Here is a 21581-nt window from a genome sequence, read left to right on the forward strand (position 1 = left end):
GTGCTTGGCCGCAAACGAACTGCGGTCCATTGTGGGTGGCCACAAACATTGCGGTCCATATGGTGTATCGATCCAGGCAGCCAACAGCGAAAGTGCAGGCCCACAACTGCGTAGCCAGCACCTCTCTCTCCTCTCTCTCTACCCCAAAGCCAGATCCTCGGAGGTGGGAGACAAAAGAAGAAACAAGTGAGTAAGGTGGTAAGGGCGCAAAAGTGCACGCAATGTAAGGTGATGCACACTGGGGGCACATGGGAACCAGGTGAGACAGGTACGTTCCTATCGTACGCCCCCCCCCACCAGGTAACCTACATGGCCCCTCCCTTACCCCTTACTGCATCCACAAAACACAACACTACCCATAAACATCTACTTTACAAATCGACAAACATCCCTACTGTCTTCCCCGTTCCTCCCATAAACCAAATTCGTCTTCTCTCCCTCCTAACCAATCAAATTTGCCATTTTCAACTCTCATCAAAATTTGCCATCTCCAACTCAACATCATAATTTGCCATCACCAATTCATCATCAGTCCCTCCGAGGGAGGGAGAGATGGAATCACCCCAATGTCTCATCCACGTCGTGATGCGTCTCACAAATCCTCACAGCAATCTCATTTTCTGCAACAAAACAAAGAAAACACAGGTGTGGAGTCATCATCATCACCACAGGCAAGTGGCTGCGTATGGTGCGACAGGTTCATCAATCCTAACTATTTCCTAAATGACTTTAACAACTTTACACTACCCGGGGTCTTTCTCCGGCCAAACCATTGGCCCTCTTACACTATGGGTTCTAAAAACCAATTCCCATTGGCCAAACTGTGGTGCTCTTCAATTTGGGGTCTCACTCCCCCGATTCATCTCCCGGTGCCCTCGCACAATTTCTGGGCTGTGGCGTGTACCTCTCCCAGTGGGTCTACCCACCTGCACACCTCCACCACTGCGGTTGCCTCCGAGCTTACCTGCTCCTCACCCTAACCTAACTACCTGGGGAAGGCCCTCTGGCACTCTCCCCACTCGGTGCCCTCTCTGGCACGGGGCTGCCCGATCCACACCCGGGATCCTCAGGCACCCACTCACAACTACCGGCTCCCAGAGCCCACCTGCGGCCTCACCTGGCCGACATCCTTACAGTGGTGGAGTGCCCAACCAACTACACACACTAACAGGCTACACGCCCAGCCATTTCCACAACACTAATGCACCCATCCAAACATCATTCTGTCACCCGCACCACAGATGCCAATATCCAACCACAATTTACCTGTACCCTTTACCTAACACTTACACTACCCGCCCCGGGTATTCGTGAAAGGGGTCCACTCTTCCCCCATCCACACCTTCGCACCATGCACACCACTCCGTACCACTTACTCCAACTCTCTCCACACACCTGTACTTGCACACCTGTGCTCTCACACTTGGTGCCACCTGCACCCTTCTCTCCCCAAGCGCATTCGCGCTGATCCACATACTCACTACTCATACACTGCTCCACACACCTGTCCAATTGCACACCTGTGCAATCACACCTGTTCCATCCTCACACACACGGCATCATCTCAGCTAACTACTCCCTTCTGAAACTTGCGCTTCCCAGTCGTCCCTTTAAACTATTGCGCTCCCACGTCATTATCATCCACACTAATCTACCTGCGTCCCCACTACAGGTATCAGTCACTAACTAACCTTAACGTTACCTAAGGTCATCTTCTCTAGATCCCTACACACAATATCCTAACCCACCCGGGCTAGTTTTCACTGCCATACACCCCATAAACTATTGCTCCTTTGCCCCCCACATGGGAAGGATGGTGGATTTGCCATCCCACCACATCGGGGGTCTCTCACTACCAATTTTGCACATCAAATTCCAACAAATCGAAAATTTGCCAATCACTACCCATCATCTGCCAATCACTACTGCCAATCCCTTGCCAATCATCAAATTTTGTTTTTCTCTAATTTTGGGTCCAAAACACTAACCTCATCACCCAGTCGACTCACTAATACCTCTCGGTGCGCCAATTCCTGTCCAAAGCCCGGCTTCGTAAAGCCAAGCAATGGATGCTGGTTGTTTTGTGCCAGCGGCTGAATGCGTCCGGCACTCGGTGCAGGGACGGGGGCTTACCCGGGCCGAGATCCCACGCATCACCTCGGCGTGGAGCCATCCAATGTCCCGATCTCGACCTGCCGGCACGTCTCAACAAAAAGTGGTCGCCATAACGACCCTTCCTATCCAGCTGCCCGCTCCGCCTAGTGGAGCACGGACGCGGCCGTCCCACGCGAGGCCCAGCGTGGATCGCGCACGGCGGTCCTTTCGAACCCGCCGTGGCTCGGATCCCCGCTGGTTCTCGCGGCACGCGAAGCCCGGCACGCACCGAGGGCCCGATTCGGCTATAAGTCGTTCTAAACTCGACCCCGTCTAACGTCGATGCTTCACCTGGACGCTTACACCCCGCAGCCCGTTCCTTGCTCACACATCCAGCCGTGCCCATGCTCCTCGTACCTTTCCTTACACACCCAGGTACACCCATTCCACTCACAGCCTTGGTCACACACCTGACCACCGAACACTTTGGCACACATTCGTTGCTCGCACACCTCACCAATACACCGCTTCGCGCCCCCTCCTCGGTCACCTCCTCTGTGACAATCACAGGTGTGCCCTCATTCGCACACCCAACCACGTGCCTCACCACCAACTCCAGCGTGCATTCCCACTCACGCTCTACCATTCCAGGTGTGCATCCTTCCATCCCAGGTGTACATCCTCGCTCACCTGTCACAACTAACTCACGCTCCTTGTCACTCTCACTACTTTCACCTCCATTCTTGACAGCGCACTCACCCTTACTCTTGACAGCGCAGTCTTTCCCCATGCACCTGTCCGTCACACACCTTTCTCGCGCACACTCTCCCGTTACACCCTCTGTAACACTCACCACAGGTGGACACTCTTCCTTACTTCTGACAGCGCACTCTTTCCTCATGCACCTGTCCGTCACACACCTTCCTCGCGCACACTCTCCCGTTACACCCTCTGTAACACTCACCACAGGTGGACACTCTTCCTTACTTCTGACAGCGCACTCTTTCCTCATGCACCTGTCCGTCACACACCTTCCTCGCGCACACTCTCCCGTCACACCCTCTGTAACACTCACCACAGGTGTGCATTCTTCCTTGCCTTTGACAGCGCACTCTTTCCCCATGCACCTGTCCGTCACACACCTTCCTCGCGCACACTCTCCCGTCACATCCTCTGTAACACTCACCACACCGCGCTTCCATGTGCCCCCTCGCACACGCGCTACGACCGACTCACTCTCGCCAGCACCCTCACTCCTTGGCACGCACTTTTTCCTCACACACCCCAGAGTCGGACTTTCTCGCACACCTCCTCTTTCGCACACCAGACCTGTCGCACACTTCACCAACGGCCTCTCACGAACACCCGGGTCTATCTCGACCCCCAAGCCTCTTAAATCACCTGGCGCATCATACGCACGACCATATTGGTCACCACTTACACCGGGTCCTCTTCCTCTTCGCTTCTCCTCCATCACCTGCGAATCCCTCATCCGGTTAATGAGCACATCATCACGATCCGAACACAGACTTTGGACCAATTCTTTTACTTCCTCCTTTATCTCTTTCTTATCCTCTCTCCGTCGCTTCTTAATTTCGCTCACCCCTTCTTCCACTTCTTCTAATTTTTGCTTCATCTCCTTCATCTCTTCGTGCGCCCCTTTAAGTTCTTCCTCTAACTCCACTTTATTTTTTTCTATGTGCTCCCGCACCTCCCGCTCTTTAACCTCCATTACCTCTACCACCTTGTCCATTTTCCTCGTCAGGTCCTCATGTACCGTCTGGCACTCTTTTTTAATTACCCCTACGTCCTTTTTCATCTCCTTCTGTGTCGATTTTAAACCCTCTATTACCGCTGTGTTCTTCTTTACCTGGTCCCCCAACTCCTTTTGTCCCACTGTCAGTTGTTCTACTCCCAGCGTCAACTCCTCTATACCACCTTGCAATTTTACAGTCCCCTTTCTCACCTCTTTCTCCATGCGCTCCTTACAGTGCCTCACCTCCTCGCGCACTCCTCCGACCTCCTCACTCACTCCTCTTCTGATCTCCTCTCCCATCACTTGCATCTCCTGCCCAGATGCCACCCTCATCTGCTCCATTTCCTCCCTGTGAGCATCCAGTTTGGTTTCTACCCCTATTCTGACCCCCTCTATCTGCTGCTCCATTTGTTTAACTTCCCTTTCCGCTTGGTCCCTCATGTCCCTCAATTTGCCTTCCATACTGTTTTCTAACCCCTCTAACCCATTTTTCACTCCCTCTATCTGATTCTCCTGGGCAGCCATTCTGTTTTCTACCCCCGTTAACCCCTCCTGTATTTCCCCTAATCTATCGTCTAATTTCCCAAATTTCATGTCTAATCCCTTAAAATTATTGTCTAATCCCTTAAAATTATTGTCTAATCCCTCACTGGTACCCCTCGCTTCGTCCCTCATTACCCCCATTTGGCCCTCCAATCGCTCACCCTGAGCATCCATCCGGTTCCCCATTACCCCCAATTGCTCACTCTGAGCATCCATCCGGTTCCCCATTACCCCCAATTGCTCATCCAATCGGTCACTCAATCGCTTTCTATCAGCCCTCATTCCCACCATTTGTTCCATAAGGGCCCTCATTTGCAGGAGGAAAAGGTTCGGATCCACCAGGGGCGCTGCCACGGTCGCGGGCGCGGTGACCAGCGAGGCGCCATTTTGCGCGTCTGCTACCCTCGCTGCTTCGCTCTCCTCATGTCCCTCATGTCCCTCAATTTGGTCCTGGACCGACCCTGCTTCACTCTCCCCTACCGGACCCCAGCCGTCTTGATCCGCCATAGCGCGACTTGCAAAATTCGAGTTTCGTAAAACAAAACAAATTTCGGCCGCTCCAAATTTTGACCAAATTTTTTTTTTCCTCTATTCGTTTTTTTTTTTTTCCTTCAAAATTTGGTCGGGCCTCGAATCTCACTCCCGACACCAATTGTTACAGATACGACTTTGATGGTATGGTGGGCCGAGCGGGATGGCCGCCGTATCCGTACAAGTTACCCGATTGTGCCCGAACGTTGACTAGCCGCGCTATGCTGGCTCAATAAGAAAAAGAAGACACCCGGCTGGATTACAATCACACAATACGACACCAACGTTTCGATTCTCAAGTATATTCGTACGGAAAAGGTTAGATTACAGGGGCTAGAGGTATATTACAGGAAGACAGGCACTTAGACACACTCTTATATTAACCCCGGACAGACGACAGACACACGGGACAAAATGCTGACTCACACGGGGGTTGATGAAAAGGAAAGGCAGGTCGCGATGGCTCAAGGTGCACTCTTGGCTCAAGGCAGAATCGACTCGGTCCGGTCCAGAGATGCGGGGAGGTATCGTCGCGCTGGGGGTGGCGGTGGCTTCTCTCTCCAGTCTCCAAGCTGAGGCGCATCTGTTTCAGCGCTCGCAGGTCCGTCTTTCTCCAGCTGGGGGCGAATCTGACGTCACGTCCGGCAAGCGGCTGCGTATATCCGGCGGGGAGTGACACGCCCTCGGCTCGTTAGCTCCGCCTCGTGGAATCGGCACGCTGCTTCTCATTGGGTGCGTGCGGGGGGGTTACTGGCTCCGCCCCCGACGAGGAGCTGACAGCCAGCCCCTTCGGGGTAACCCCGTGGAGCGCATGGTCTGGAGCTAATCGAGCCGGTGTGAGGACGCATCCTCCCCCGCTCCGCCGCCATCCCCTCTGTTGTTGTTGTAATTGTTGTTGTAGTTGTTGTTATTGTTGTTGTTTGGGGAAGAAGATGGGAGGAGGTATGGGAAAGGTCCTAAACTCACTACTGATGCCATATAATCACATTCTGGTGCAACGAAGAGTCATAATTAATGGAGACGAGGCCTTAACTGACATAGAATAAGAATAACTAGGAAGATGTCCGAAAGTTGTCTACGTGTGGTGCGGTGGACCTGGGCACGACATTTAATGGGGGAATAAGGGGAAGGTCGGCTCTACTGATTGTTATTTACATGCAATGGGACTAGGGAATGGGGGACTGGGGAAAGTTGGGGAGTATTAGAGAAAATAGGGGAATATTTACAAGCGGATATGGAGGCCAAATTCCATATTCGCAACAATATGATAGTCGACTAGTGTGCCAAATTTGGTGCTTACCTCACAAAATGCACAATTGTTATGCTAAGTTGCCCCACTATAGTTTCAGTTTGCCCACCAAATTATTGACGACTTCACCACTGTGGTTTAACTGGTCAACATGTTGCTCCGTGCAGGTTGTAACACATTTACCATTTCGATCCCAATCCTGCCCGTCACTTCGTTTAATCCTGGTGCCCCACATGATGAGTCATTGGTTTCAGATTATAATGCGCTGCACAGGTAAACCCAAATTGATTCCATTCCAGTTGTCAGTGATATTGGCTCGATTCTGTCGTGTGACGTCATCATTGCTTCATTCCCTGGAATGCAGTCGTCTTGTAAACGATATCCAAACGAATCCTCCTTTTCAAAAGTAACTATTCCCTTCGTGCGATCTCTTCCTTCTTGCAGGCGTATATCGTGGGCCAGTTTGGAGAACAGTTCTTGAAGCGAGAGGTGACATTTCCCAAGGTTCTGCAATGTGTGCTCGTGGGTTTGGACGGCTGGTTTGAACGAGCGATCGTGTGGGAAAGCGGCGCTGACCTACAGATTATCAATGAAGGCCGGATTATGTTGCAGGGCGACCCAACTGCAATGCTACTTGCACAAACTCTTGTACAGCATCTTGCTGAATGTCTGCAGGTGATCTTGGCTTCTCCAGGGGGGATGTCACAGTTTCTTTCTGGTATTTTAATAGTTATCCTGCTGCAGATTTGCCAAAATTTTCATATTCTCTGTGGTTGACAAGTCATTATTTTGCCCTACATTTTTTTTTTTGTATACTGAATCGAGGCTCGTGAAAGAGCTAACATTTATTTCACAAACAAATCGACCAGACAAACAAAATATATAAAAAGAGGGAGCGGAAGACAAGATGGGGAGAGAAGGGGAAGCACACAAACACAACATATGAGAGCAGGGAGATGTGTGGGAGGGAGAGGGCTTGGGGAGAGGAGGAGGCGTGGGAAAGGGGGAGGGGGTGGGAGAAGTATAAAACACAAGGACACCAAGGACTTCCCGGACAGAAGTTGGTATTTCAAAAAAGTGGAATTGGGGTGAAATTAGCAGGGGTAGAAAAGATCAAGGTTTTGGATGGGGGAAGATAAGAGATGGTGGTGAACAGCCGTTTTAAAGACCTGGAGGGTGGAGTGGGATTGAAGAGAGTGAGGGAGTTTGTTCCAGAGGCGGGTGAAAAGAGGAATGAAGGAGTGAAGGTGAGCAGAGAGTCTCGATTTTGGCAGTTTAACCATAATAGGGTTGCTGGCAGATCTTGTGCGACCTGTAGGAATATTTGGGGGACAGAGCCCAGAGAGAGCTGGGGGTGCAAGGCCGGAGAGGAGTCGGTAGAAGACGGAAAGACCATCAACCTGCCTGCTGTGAGTGAGTGAAAGGCCCTTGGAGTTAGCTTCATCGCGGGAGATTCCAATGATTCTGAACGTTTTGGTTTCAACAGCGTGAAGACGAGCTAGGTGTGAGGCAGGAGCACCAGCCCAGAGGGGAGAGCAGTATTCCATTGAGCTGCGGATGAGCATTGAGCTTACATTATTTAGGAAGTTAAGATTTGAAGGATTAATGTCGCCAACAATGTAATCTACTTGACTGAAGTTAATATCGACCTTTTGAAAATTGTACGCTACCCCTTTTGGGTGCTAATTCATTGTAACGCCTGAAGAAGATCTTGCCCATGATGCGCCTTGTAACCCATAATTCTCACATTATAGCCATGTCCGTTTCAAAATGGGAATACCAATTGAGACTTCCTTTCTGGAGTTGTAGCAAAACTAACTAGCTTTACTATTGTGGTTGTGGAGCAATTTTACCAGGCAAGATAAAAAAGCGCAGGTGGCGGCACAAACAAACCGTCCTGTTTATTGAATATGGCCGTTGGGTTGCAGTCCATTGCAACCTTGTGTAAAGGCCAATAAAAAATGTCAGACTTCCGGTAACATGCTCGTCAATTAATTTTTTTGTGTAGAGTCGAGGCTCGTGGAAGAGCTAGAACACAGTAGAGGGTTTATGAAGTGAGGGGCACCGACGGCAGGATTGAAGGACAAAATAGAGGGAGACTTTGACAAATAATGGATGTGGGGAGGAATGAGAGATGGATACAGAAGCAAGCTCTCAGGAAGTTAAAACTGGAAATTTGGAAGGAGGTGCACTTAGTTGTGGGGTAGGGGCACAGAAAATATCATGGTTTTGGATGGGGCATGATCTGATATGGTGGTGAACAGCTGCCTTGAAAATTTGGAGGGAAAACTGAAATTGAAGAGAATGTGGAAGTTGGTGTCACTGCTGGGAATAAAGAGGAACGAATGAGTGGAGGTGAGCAGTGATTCTGCATTTAGGTAGTTTCACCACAAAGGGTTTGCTGGTCGACTGCATGTGCCCTGTAGAAACCTGGGGGGCAAGTAGGAGGATAAAGCACGGAGAGAGCAGAGGGTGCAAGACCAGAAAGGAGGTTGTATAAGACAGAGAGACAACCGACATGTCTGTGAGGGGCCTATATAGACTCGGCTTCTGTCAAAGTTTCTGTCAACCCTCGACTCTGATTCTGCAACTGGACCTGACGGCATCAGCCCACGGGTCCTAAAATCCTGTTCTTCCGCTCTTTCACTCCCTCTCTCTGTTCTCTTCACCCTCTCTTTTGCTCAAGGTCAACTGCCATCCGCTTGGAAATCAGCCAACATCACCGCTTTGCACAAAAAAGGTGCAAAAACAGATCCTAGCAACTACAGACCAATCAGCCTTCTCCCAATTATCAGCAAAGTCATGGAATCCATCATTGCTTCGGATATGAAATCTTTCCTCTTCTCCAATGGCTTGATCTCTGATCATCAATTTGGTTTCAGACCAGGTCACTACTCTGGACATGCTGCTTCTGCTGTGTCAACAATGGATGGAGGTCCTCAATGCCAAACAGGAAATTAGAGCTGTCTCCCTCGACATATCACGTGCCTTCAATACGGTCTGGCACTCTGCTCTGCTCACCAAACTCTCCTCCTTTGGTATCCATGGAAATCTCCACGCATGGCTGGCGGACTTCCTCTCTAGTCGTAGTCAACGTGTGGCCCTGAATGGGTTTCTCTCATCTCCTCTTCCTGTTCAGGCTGGAGTTCCCTAAGGCAGTGTTCTGGGCCCTGTGCTTTTTCTGGTCTTCATCAATGATCTCTCTGACTCTCTTGAAAATCCTCTCTATCTCTTTGCTGATGACTCCACTCTCTGCCGCTCCATTCCTCATCCCTCAGATCGGCAGTCTGCAGCCTCCTCACTCTCTGCAGACCTGGACAAAATCACAGACTGGGCAAACAAGTGGAACATGTCTTTCAATCCTGACAAATCTCACACTCTTACGATGTCTCTCCGAAAAGACCGACTGGACAACCCTCCCATCCACTTTCTGAATAATCCTCTCCAAGAAGTTCTGTCACTCAAGCTTTTGGGTCTCACTATCTGCCATTATTTTTCCTGGGAAAACCACATTTCCAAGCTGGCCTCCAAAGCCAGTCGCCGACCGGGCATCCTCCGTCGTGCGAAGTCCTTCCTTGGCACACCTGAGCTCCTCACCACATACAAGGCTTTCATCCGCAGCTCAATGGAGTACTGCTCTCCCCTCTGGGCTGGTGCTCCTGCCTCACACCTAGCTGGTCTTCACGCTGTTGAAACCAAAGCGTTCAGAATCATTGGAATCTCCCGCGATGACGCTATCTCCGAGGGCCTTTCACTTACTCACCGCAGGCAGGTTGGTGGTCTTTCCGTCTTCTACCGACTCCTCTCCGGCCTTGCTCCCCCAGCTCTCTCTGGGCTCTGTCCCCTAAATATTCCTACAGGTCGCACAAGATCTGCCTGCAACCCTCTTATGGTGAAACTCTCAAAATCAAGACTCTCTGCTCACCTTCACTCCTTCATTCCTCTTTTCTCCCGCCTCTGGAACAAACTCCCTCACTTTCTTCAATCCCACTCCTCCCTCCAGGTCTTTAAAACGGCTGTTCACCACCATCTCTTATCTTCCCCAATCCAAAACCTTGATCTTTTCTACCCCCGCTAATTTCACCCCAAATCCACTTTTTGAGGTGCCGACTTCTTTCCTGGAAGTCCTTGGTGTCCTTCCGTTTTATTTCTATCCTGCCCCCCCCCCCCCCCCAGGCCCTCTCCCTCCCACACATCTCCCGATGTCCCTGCTCTCAAATGTTGTGTTTGTGTGCTTCCTCCCCTTCTCTCCCCATCTTGTCGACCGCTCCCCTTTTTATATACTTTGTTTGCTTGTTTGTTTGATTTGTTTGTTTGATAAATGTTAGCTCTTTCACGAGCCTCGACTTTGTATACAAAAAAAAACAAAAAAAAACCTTCATCATGGGAGATTTCAATAATGTTGAAGGCCTTGATTTCCACAGCGTCAAGCTGAGCAAGGTGAGGCGCCAGACCAGAGGGGAGAGCAGTTCTCAATCAAGCTGCGGATGAAAGCCTTGTATGTGGTGAGGAGCTCAGGTGTGCCAAGGAAGGACTTCGCACGACGGAGGATGCCCGGTCGGCGACTGGCCTTGGAGGCCACCTTGGAAATGTGGTTTTCCCAGGAAAGATCATGCAGATAGTGAGACCCAAAAGCTTGAGTGACAGAACTTCTTCAAGAGGATTGTTGAGAAAGTAGATGGGAGGGTTGTCCAGTCGGTCTTTTCGGAGAGACAGTGAGAGTGTGAGATTTGTGAGGATTGAAAAACATGTTCCACTTGTTTGACCAGTTTGTGATTTTGTCCAGGTCTGCAGAGAGTGAAGAGGCTCTGCCTGCCGATCTGATGGTTTAGATATGGAGTGGCAGAGGGTGGAGTCATCAGCAAAAAGATAGAGAGGATTTTTCAGAGAGTCAGAAAGATCATTGATGAATACCAAAAAAGCCCAGAACTCTGCCTTGAGACACTCCAGCCTGAACAGGAAGGGGAGATGAGAGAAATCCATTCAGGGCCACACGTTGACTGCGACCGCAGAGGAAGTTCGCAAGCCATGCGTGGAGATTTCCATGGATACCATCGGAGAGTTTGGTGAGCAGGGCGGGGTGCCAGACCGTATCGGAGGCACGCGATATGCCAAGGGAGACAGCTCTGATATCCTGTTTGGCGTTGAGAGCCTCCATCCATTGTTGAGGCAGCAGAAGCCGAAGCAGCATTTTTGCCTAAAACACTCCCTGGCACTCACTGATGAGCCTCTTAAAGTTTGACAAAGATCTGTTTGGCCATCTGAGAAAAATGGAGACAAAGACAGACAGACAAACATCTCTCTTATAGTGTACAGTACTTGTAGAAAGTCTACATCCCCTTTCAAAATTTTCACCTTTTGTTACCTTGTAGCCTGGAATTAAATTGCATTAAATCAGGCTTTTTTTTTCACCTTTAGTTACACATCGTAACCCACAACTTTCAAATGAAAAACAAATTCTACACATTTCAGAAAATTAATAAAAAATACAAAACAAGAATATATTGGTTGGATAAGTGTCCACCCAGCTGAGTTAATACATGGTGCAAGTGTGGTGGAATAACTCGAAGCTCAGTCGAGCTATACCAGTTCACAGGTTGTTTGAATCATTTTTAATTACGGAGAGAGAGAGAGAGAGAGAGAGAGAGATGGATGGATGGATGGATGGAAAGAAAGAGATGGATGGATGGATAGATGGAAAGAAATAGATGGATGGATGGATAGATGGATAGATGGAAAGAAATAGATGGATGGATGGATGGATAGATGGAAAGAAAGAGATGGATGGATGGATGGATAGATGGAAAGAAATAGATGGATGGATGGATGGATGGAAAGAAATAGATGGATGGATGGATGGATGGAAAGAAATAGATGGATAGAAAGAAATAGATGGATAGATGGATGGATGGATGGATAGAAAGAAATAGATGGATAGATGGATAGAAAGAAATAGATGGATAGATTATAGAAAGAAATAGATGGATAGATTAATAGAAAGAAATAGATGGATAGATGGATAGATTATAGAAAGAAATAGATGGATAGATGGATAGATTATAGAAAGAAATAGATGGATAGATTATAGAAAGAAATAGATGGATAGATTATAGAAAGAAATAGATGGATAGATTATAGAAAGAAATAGATGGATAGATTATAGAAAGAAATAGATGGATAGATTATAGAAAGAAATAGATGGATAGATTATAGAAAGAAATAGATGGATAGATTATAGAAAGAAATAGATGGATAGATTATAGAAAGAAATAGATGGATAGATGGATAGATTATAGAAAGAAATAGATGGATAGATGGATAGATTATAGAAAGAAATAGATGGATAGATTATAGAAAGAAATAGATGGATAGATGGATAGATTATAGAAAGAAATAGATGGATAGATTATAGAAAGAAATAGATGGATAGATTATAGAAAGAAATAGATGGATAGATGGATAGATTATAGAAAGAAATAGATGGATAGATGGATAGATTATAGAAAGAAATAGATGGATAGATTATAGAAAGAAATAGATGGATAGATGGATAGATTATAGAAAGAAATAGATGGATAGATTATAGAAAGAAATAGATGGATAGATGGATAGATTATAGAAAGAAATAGATAGATATATAGAGAGACTAGCCGAAAGCACCCGGCGTTGCCCAGGTTATTTTTGAATGAATTGACTACTATAATTCAGCTTTTACTTGCGACCGTAGAAGATTGATTACTATAATTCAGCTCAGCTTTTAATTGCGAAATGGGCCCAGCCCGGCCGAGGCGGCATTGACTGGCCTTGTCACCGAGCCTCTAACCTTCCCGGGGGCCGTGCCGACATTTTTAGTTCTTTTTGAATGAATTTACCACTAAAATTCAGCTTTTACTCGTGGCCGTAGAAGATTGACTACTATAATTCATCTCACCTTTTAATTGCGAAATGGGCCCAGCTCGACTGAAGCGGCCTTGACCAGCCTCGCCACCTAGCCTATAACCTTCCTGGGGCCCGTCCCAACATTTTTTGTTTCAGAGGTTTCCTCCTATCTTTCACCGTTCAGGAAATTAGCGCATGCAGACAGACAAACAAACAAACAAAAACTTTCTTTTATAGATATAGAGAGAGATATAGATTGATTGATTTTTTGATTTTTTTTTTTTTTTTTGTATACAGAATCGAGGCTCGTGAAAAAGCTAACATTTATTTCACAAACAAATCAAACAGACAAACAAAATATATAAAAAGAGGGAGCGGTAGACAAGATGGGGAGAGAAGGGGAAGCACACAAACACAACATTTGAGAGCAGGGACATCGAGAGATGTGTGGGAGGGAGAGGGCTTGGGGGGAGGAGGCGTGGGAAGGGGGGTGGGGGGGTGGGAGAAGTATAAAACACAAGGACACCAAGGACTTCCAGGAAAGAAGTTGGTATTTCAAAAACGAGGATTTGGGGTGAAATTAGTGGGGGTAGAAAGGATCAAGGTTTTGGATGGGGGAAGATAAGAGATGGTGGTGAACAGCTGTTTTAAAGACCTGGAGGGAGGAGTGGGATTGAAGAGAGTGAGGGGAGTTTGTTCCAGAGGTGGGAGAAAAGAGGAATGAAGGAGTGAGGGTGAGCAGAGAGTCTTGATTTTGGCAGTTTGACCACAAGAGGGTTGCAGGCAGATCTTGTGCGACCTGTAGGAATATTTGGGGGGACAGAGCCCAGAGAGAGCTGGGGGGGGCAAGGCCGGAGAGGAGTCGGTAGAAGACGGAAAGACCACCAACCTGCCTGCGGTGAGTATGTGAAAGGCCCTTGGAGTTGGCTTCATCGCGGGAGATTCCAATGATTCTGAAATTCTGAAATCGATGATATAGAGAGAGATAGAGAGAGATATAAGTAGATAGAGAGAGATAGAGGTAGATAGAGAGAGATGGAGAGAGATGGAGAGAGATGGAGAGAGATGGAGAGAGATGGAGAGAGATGGAGAGAGATGGAGAGAGATGGAGAGAGATGGAGAGAGATAGATAGAGATAGATAGATAGAGATAGATAGATAGAGATAGATAGATAGATAGAGATAGATAGATAGAGATAGATAGATAGAGATAGATAGATAGAGATAGATAGAGATAGATAGATAGAGATAGATAGATAGAGATAGATAGAGAGAGATAGAGATAGCGATATAGAGATAGATGTTACAACAATCGTTCTCTTCTCTCTCGTAAACTGCCTCAAATGGGCTCCTTATATACAGTAAAATAAAATAGGGAAGAAACGGCAACCCTCTTTGGTGATACTGCCAAAATCAAGACTCTCCGCTCACCTTCACTCTTTCATTCCTCTTTTCTCCCGCCTCTGGAACAAACTCCCACACTCTCTTCAATCCCACTCCTCCCTCCAGGACTTTAAAGCAGCTGTTCACCACCATCTCCTATCTTCCCGTATCCAAAACCTTGATCTTTTCTACCCCCGTTAAAACACCCCAACTCCACCTCTTTCAATCCCCAACTTCTTTCCTCAAAAAGTTCTTGTTTTCGTCAGACCACAACACAGTTTGCCACATGCCTTCAGAATCTCCGGAGTGTTTATTTGCATACCTCAAACGGGACTCGAGGTGTCCTTTTTTGAGTAATGGCTTTCTTCTTGCTATGTTACCGTACAGGCCAGACTTGTGGAGTGCTTGGATATTGTTGTCACATGTACACAGTGAGCATTCTTTGTCATAAAGGCCTGTGGTTCTTTCAAAGTTTCCATTGGCGTCTTGGTGGCCTCTCTTGTCAGTCTCCTCCTTGCTTGGTCGTCAGTTTGGAGGGACGGCCTGATCTAGGCAAGGTATTGGTGGCACCATACGCCTTCCATTTCTTAATGATCATCTTGAATGTGCTCCAAGGGATATTGAAGGCCTTTTAAAAATATTTTTATACCTATCCCCTGATCTGTGTCTTTCCACAATTTTATCCCGGAGGTCTTTTTAAAGCTCCTTGGTGTTCATGGTTGAGTCTTTGCTGTGAAATTCACTACCCAGCAGAAGAAACCTCCAGGAACAGCTGATTTTACTCTGAAATAATCAGAATCACTACAATTTAACACAGATGGAGGCCATTTAACTTTGTGTGTGATTTTGATTGGTTACACCTGAGCTAATTTACAATTGCTATTATTATTATTTACAATTTGATGAGGGCTATATAGTCTGTGACTGTAGCCTTCAACATTCAAAAAATAATAATAATAAGGGGGGGGGGGGGGAAGTGGACACGTATCCAACCAAGATATGCTAGTTTTGGATTTCTAATTAATTCTCTGAAATTTGTAGAATTTGTTTTTCACTTGGAAGTTCTGGGTTACGATGTGTAACTAAAGGTGGAAAAAGTCTAATGTAATGCAATTTAATTCCAAGTTAAAAGGTATTCCAGGTTAAAAGTATTCAAATCCAATTTTCCCATAGGCATACCGTCGTAAATCGTAATGTGGGCATGCGTTGCAAGGGAAACATTTTGGTCACCCTAACTTAAAGGGCCTGTAGTGGATTTTAATTAATTAATTTAGCCTTTAAATGATTCAATGACACATGGGAGTACTTGATTCACTGGTACCAAAGATATTTACAGAAAAACACTTCCATTCGAGTTACACATCCACGAATAAAACGAAATCACTACGCTACATTCAACACAGATCAACACACTACATTTAATACATTACAACTGAACCAAGAGCTCCCCGAGGGTGCTGGGGCATGGCTATTTATGGTCAGAGATCAAAGACAGTTCAAATGAGGTTTAAAGAAATAACAAGCATTGCGTGATTCAACCTCTTGGGTCAGCACCTCAGCCAAAAAATGTCAAGTCATGAAGAAGCACAGAGATTTCTAACATCTTACAAAATAAACAAAGCCGACTGCTTCTTCCAGATATCAGTTCTGTTTCTCAATCTCCCTGTTGCAGAAAAACAGGGTTGCAAAAGTTCAGCACACATCATTGTTACAAGTTCTATATATTAAATCCTTTTTTAATATATAATATATATATATATATATATATATATATATATATGTGTGTGTATATAGATATCGTATGAAAAGTCGTATCATATATAAATATACTATTTATACATTATCAGGCTAACAAAGGACTATATCTCTCTATTCTTTAATCGAGTTTACTTTGCTGCGTGGTTATAAAAGTAGATAGCATCACAGCTTGAGCTGAATGCCTGCCTCTGCATGCGAGGCTCGCTGGCCTTGTCTGAAGTGCGAAGATTCATCAAATCTATTTTATTGTCATTACAATACATTTTATTAATTTAGAGGATCAGGGACAAGTTTGAATTTGAATGCCATGCGATAACTCGCCTACCCCTGGCTTGCAGAAGTCTTTTTAACTTCTGCAGGCCACAGACACAGAACAAACATCATGTTAGGGTTATTTGGTAGATATGGCTTCACTTGACACTTAATCGTTGTTCTTTTTTGAATAAATATCTTCCAAGGAAGATATTGTTTTTGGGTGTCCTTTTACGCTTGATTGCCCCTCCCCCCCCCCCCCCCCCCCTCCAAAATGGCAGTTTGATTACTCAAGTGACCCACTACGTCATCCTGAGGATATAGTGTTGCTGTGGGTACTTTGTATCATGATTTTGACTATCGGAGGATTCTTGAATAGAAAAATCTCCATCAAATTCACTTTCTGACATGTTTGAAGCAAGTTGTGCAGCTATTATCCATTGTATGCTGAGATAACCTTGCCTTTGATTGCGTCACGCAGATGATTTCATGACCATCACAATTTTTAGAGGCGGTACCCAACGGGTTTGATTTATTTTATTTTTAATTTTATTTTTTTACCTGTAGTACCTCCAAAAAATTTTAGAATTAAAAACCACATTCATTACTTCATTTATTACTTAAAAATCAATGTAATCACATCCAAAAAATTAAATAATTATGCCTGTGGACCTTTAACCTTCATCAAAATACATATTAGACAGACTGAAGTACACTTTGCTGGTGACAGGGCGAAACAAGAGACTTGGAGATAAAGTGACACTACATTCCCTGAGCGCTTTCCATGTTGTCGATTCTCCATTCTTGTGTGACTCGGCGTCCACTGAGCGCTTGCCATGTTGTCGGTTCTCCACTCGTGTGCAACACAGAGCTTGCCATGTTGTCGATTCTCCACTAGTGTGTGACGCAGCATCCACTGAGCGCTTGCCATGTTGTCGGTTCTCGACTCGTGTGCGACGCAGCATCCACTGAGCGCTTGCCATGTTGTCGGTTCTCCACTCGTGTGCGACGCAGTATCCGCCGAGCGCTTGCCATGTTGTCGATTGTCCACTCGTGTGCGACGTGTAATTATTTTATTACAAACCCCTTCAAGATGATGAGCTTTATTGAAATCGATTTTCCACGTCATATACAAAACATAATCACGTATTAGCAGGCAATCGTATAAACTATCATATAAATATATAAATATAAATCCTATAAATCATATACAACATACACAACATGCATTTTAAAGGCCATTTTCCCTGCTAGAGCGGGGGTTAGCCTTGCGGTCCCCATGACAATCTTCTCCATTTTGCCCTATTTTCTACATCTCTCCTTGTTAACCCCCTTGCCCGCATTTCTTCTTCCACCATCTTTAGCCAAGTCTTTCTCGGTCTTCCCCGTCCTCGACTTCCTTCTACATTCATTTCCATCACTCTTCTCAACCAGTCACTTTCATCCTTCCTCAACACATGACCAAACCATCTCAACCTATTCCTCTTCACAGCATCAATCACAGGCTCTATTCCCATCATCTTTCGCAATTCATCATTTGTCTTCCTCTCTCTCAACGATACTCCGCACATCCATCGAACCATTCGCATTTCCACCCTTTCCAACCTTCGTTGCTGCTCTACGTTCATTACCCATGTCTCACTCCCATAAATCATAACACTTCTCACACATGCAGCATACACCTTTCCCTTCAGCTTCAACGACACTCCCCTCCTCATCACCATGCCACTCAGTTCCCGAAACTTCTTCCATGCACATCTCACTCTAGCAACCGTTGCCTAGTCTGATCCACCTTCTCCATTCAGCATGTCTCCGAGGTAGCAAAATGTTTTCACACCTTCCAGCTTCACGCCGTCTCCAAGATCCAACTCAACCTTTCCTCCATCTGCAGCTCCCTCTGTGCACACCTTACATTTGAATGTAGCTGCCACACTGGTTAATGACCCTCTCAGACCACTACATTTTTGATGAACCCACTCAGCGCACATTGTACATTGAATGGAGTTCACTCCGACACCCTTCCTACACACAGCACAGGGCCACTTCCCAGTTCTTTCCACCTCACCACATGCTTTACCACTTGCCATCACCTTCGTCTTTCCGATATTCACCTTCAGACCTTTTGTCTCCATACATTCCTTCCACTTGTTCATCTTTTCCTTCAGTCCATCCATACTTTCCGCAATCAACACCAGATCATCTGCATACAACAACTCCCATGGTAAATCCTCCTTTACGTTCTGAGCCAGCACCTCCATCACAGCTACAAATAGTAATGGACTTCGTACTGACCCCTGATAATAATAATAAGAATTCATTTATTTTGTATAGCGCTTTTCAAGAAGCCCAAAGGCACTTTGACAGAGTGGAAAACATAATGCATAACAATACATGAAAACAACAATTGCAAAAAGACAAGAATCAATAGGGAAATATTTAAAGCAAAAGGAGGGAGAAGGAGAAGAGATAGTCAGTGGTTAAATGCTGTGGGTTGAATGTTGAATGCAGTGTTGAACAGGTGGGTCTTTAGTGATGTTTTGAATGTGGTGAGTGAGGAGGAGTCTCTGAAGGTGTGAGGTAGTGAGTTTTTTTTTTTGTTTTTTTTTGAGTTGATAATAGTTGAGTTGAGGGTGAAGCAAAAAAAAAAAAAGAAAAAAAAAAGTAGTGAGTTCCAGAGGGTGGGAGCAGCGATGGAGAAGGCCCTGTCCCCCCAGGATCTGAATTTGGTCCGGATGGAGGGGGTCAGGAGGTTGGTACCAGTAGAGCGGAGGTTGCGGGTGGGAGTGTGTCTGGAGAGGAGGTCAGCCAGGTAGGGTGGGGCCAGGTTATGGAGGGCTTTGTATGTCAAGAGGAGGATTTTGTACTGGATTCTCTGGGGGATGGGGAGCCAGTGAAGCTTGTAAAGGACGGGGGTGATGTGGTCACGGGTCCGGGAATGGGTGAGTAGACGGGCAGCGGAGTTCTGAATGTATTGGAGTTTATTGGTGATTTTTGAGGGTGAACCATAGAGGAGGCTATTGCAGTAGTCCAGGCGGGAGGTGGTGAAGGCGTGGATGAGGGTTTCTGCAGCCGTGGAGGAGAGGGATGAGCGGAGACGGGCAATGTTTTTCAGGTGAAAGAAGGCTGACTTTGTGATCTGTTTAGTGTATTTGTCGAAGGAGAGGGTTTGGTCAAAGATGACGCCAAGATTCCGGATGTGAGGGGAGGTGGATACTGGGATACCGTCGATGTTGAGGGCAAAGTTATGGGTGGATTTTGTGAGAGTTTTTGGGCCAATGATGATTATTTCAGATTTATCACAGTTAAGCTTGAGGAAGTTGATTTGAAGCCAGAATTTGATTTCAGTGATGCAGTTTGTCAGGATAGAGTGGGTGTCGGTGGAGACGGACTTGGTGGAGATGTAAAGCTGGATGTCATCGGCGAAGCAGTGGAATTGGAGACCATGACGGCAGATTAAGTGACCGAGGGGGGACAGGTAAAGGATGAAGAGGAGGGGGCCAAGAACTGAACCTTGGGGGAGGGGAGCAGTGGGGGATTTGCAGTTATTGATGGAGATGAACTGGCGTCTGTCAGAGAGGTATGATTTAATCCAAGAGAGGGCAGTGCCGGTAACGTTAAAGGTGGATTCAAGTCGGGTGAGGAGGATGGTGTGATTGATGGTGTCAAAGGCAGCGCTGAGGTCGAGGAGGACGAGAATGTTGAGGTTGCCAGCGTCAGAGGAGAGGAGAACGTCGTTGGTGATTTTGAGGAGAGCAGTTTCAGTACTGTGGTTGGAGCGGAATCCGGATTGGAATGTTTCATACAGGTTATTGGCAGAGAGGTGATGTTTGAGTTGAGTGGCTACAGCACGTTCCAAAACTTTTGACAAAGGGTAGGTTGGAGATGGGTCTGAAGTTGTTTAGGGTGTCAGGGTTTAGACCAGGTTTTTTTTAGAATGGGGGTAACAGCAGCAATTTTGAGGGAAGGTGGGACGATGCCTGTGCACTCCCACCTTCACCTCAAACTCACCACTGTTCCCATCCTTCGTCCTTACAGCTGTGCGCGCTCTTTTGTACAATGCCATCACTACTCTGATCAACCATTCCTCCACTCGTAACTTCCTCAATGCCCATGTCAATACTTTGCGTGGAACCCTATCGAATGCTTTCACCAGATCAACAAACCCAAGAAACAACTTCTTCCTCTTCTCCATGTACTTCTCCTGCAAGTTCCTCATAATGAAAAGCGCGTCTGTCGTACCTCTTCCTGGCATAAATCCAAACTGCATTTCGTCGATCTTCACTTTCTTCCTTATCCTCCTCTCCAACACCCTTTCCAATACCTTCATTCCATGCTCCAATAACTTTATCGCTCGATACGAGCCACACTCCAGAGGGTCACCTTTCCCCTTGTGTAGAGGGACGAGGGTACTCTGTTCCCAATCCACTGTAATGCGGCCTTCTTTCACCTTTAGGCTGACCTTTAGGCTTCTTTAGGCTAACCCCCGCTCTAGCGGGGAAAATGGCCTTAAAACGATCATTCATTCATTCATTTTCACTACCAAATTACAGATCTCTGTCATTCTCTTCACACCCCAACTTCCTGCTGCCTTCAACATATCTCCCACAACTCCCGTCGGCCCTCCCGCTTTTCTACTCTTCATTGCTTTTATCGCTTCCTCAACTTCCTTCTCAGTTATCTTCTCTGCCGGTCCTAAAACTGGGTTACTCTCTATGTTGCCATCCCATTCATTCTCTGTATTCAACAGCATTTCCATATATCTTTTCCATCTTCCTTTAATTCCATCTGGGTCGACAACGATTTGTCCCACTTCATCCTTCAAGCAACTCACCCCCATCACATCACACCTCTCTTTCGTTATCTGCTTTGCAATCCTGAATACTGCTCTCTGACCCTCTTCCGAATCCAAGCGTTCTCCGAACATTTTCCTACATGCCTCCTGCGCCTTTGCTACCTCTTTCTTTGCAGCCTTCTTGGCTGCCTTATAACTTTCATGCTCTGCTGTTTATGCTCCCGTACCCTTCGCCTTCTGCCACTCCTTGAACTTCTTCCTCTTCTCGTCAATCCTCTTTCCAACTTCATCATCCCACCACCATGTTTCCGAGTGCCTCGGTGGTGCTTTTGTCCATCCACATAC

The 21581-nt window shown here is 46.5% G+C and overlaps 1 protein-coding gene across 2 annotated transcripts in view; it reads left to right on the forward strand.

Moving 5' to 3' along the window:
• Positions 1-21581, forward strand: part of LOC137428903 (NEDD4-binding protein 1) — a 79555-nt gene that overhangs the window by 3879 nt on the left and 54095 nt on the right. For both annotated transcript variants that reach the window (XM_068118764.2, XM_068118765.2), the window contains exon 2: positions 6618-6848. In XM_068118764.2, coding sequence (XP_067974865.2) covers positions 6618-6848 — 231 coding nt within the window. The remainder of the gene's footprint in view (positions 1-6617; positions 6849-21581) is intronic.

The sequence above is a fragment of the Myxine glutinosa genome, chromosome 6 (assembly GCF_964187855.1).
Source record: "Myxine glutinosa chromosome 6, kmMyxGlut1.1, whole genome shotgun sequence".
In the NCBI taxonomy this organism is placed as follows: domain Eukaryota; kingdom Metazoa; phylum Chordata; class Myxini; order Myxiniformes; family Myxinidae; genus Myxine; species Myxine glutinosa.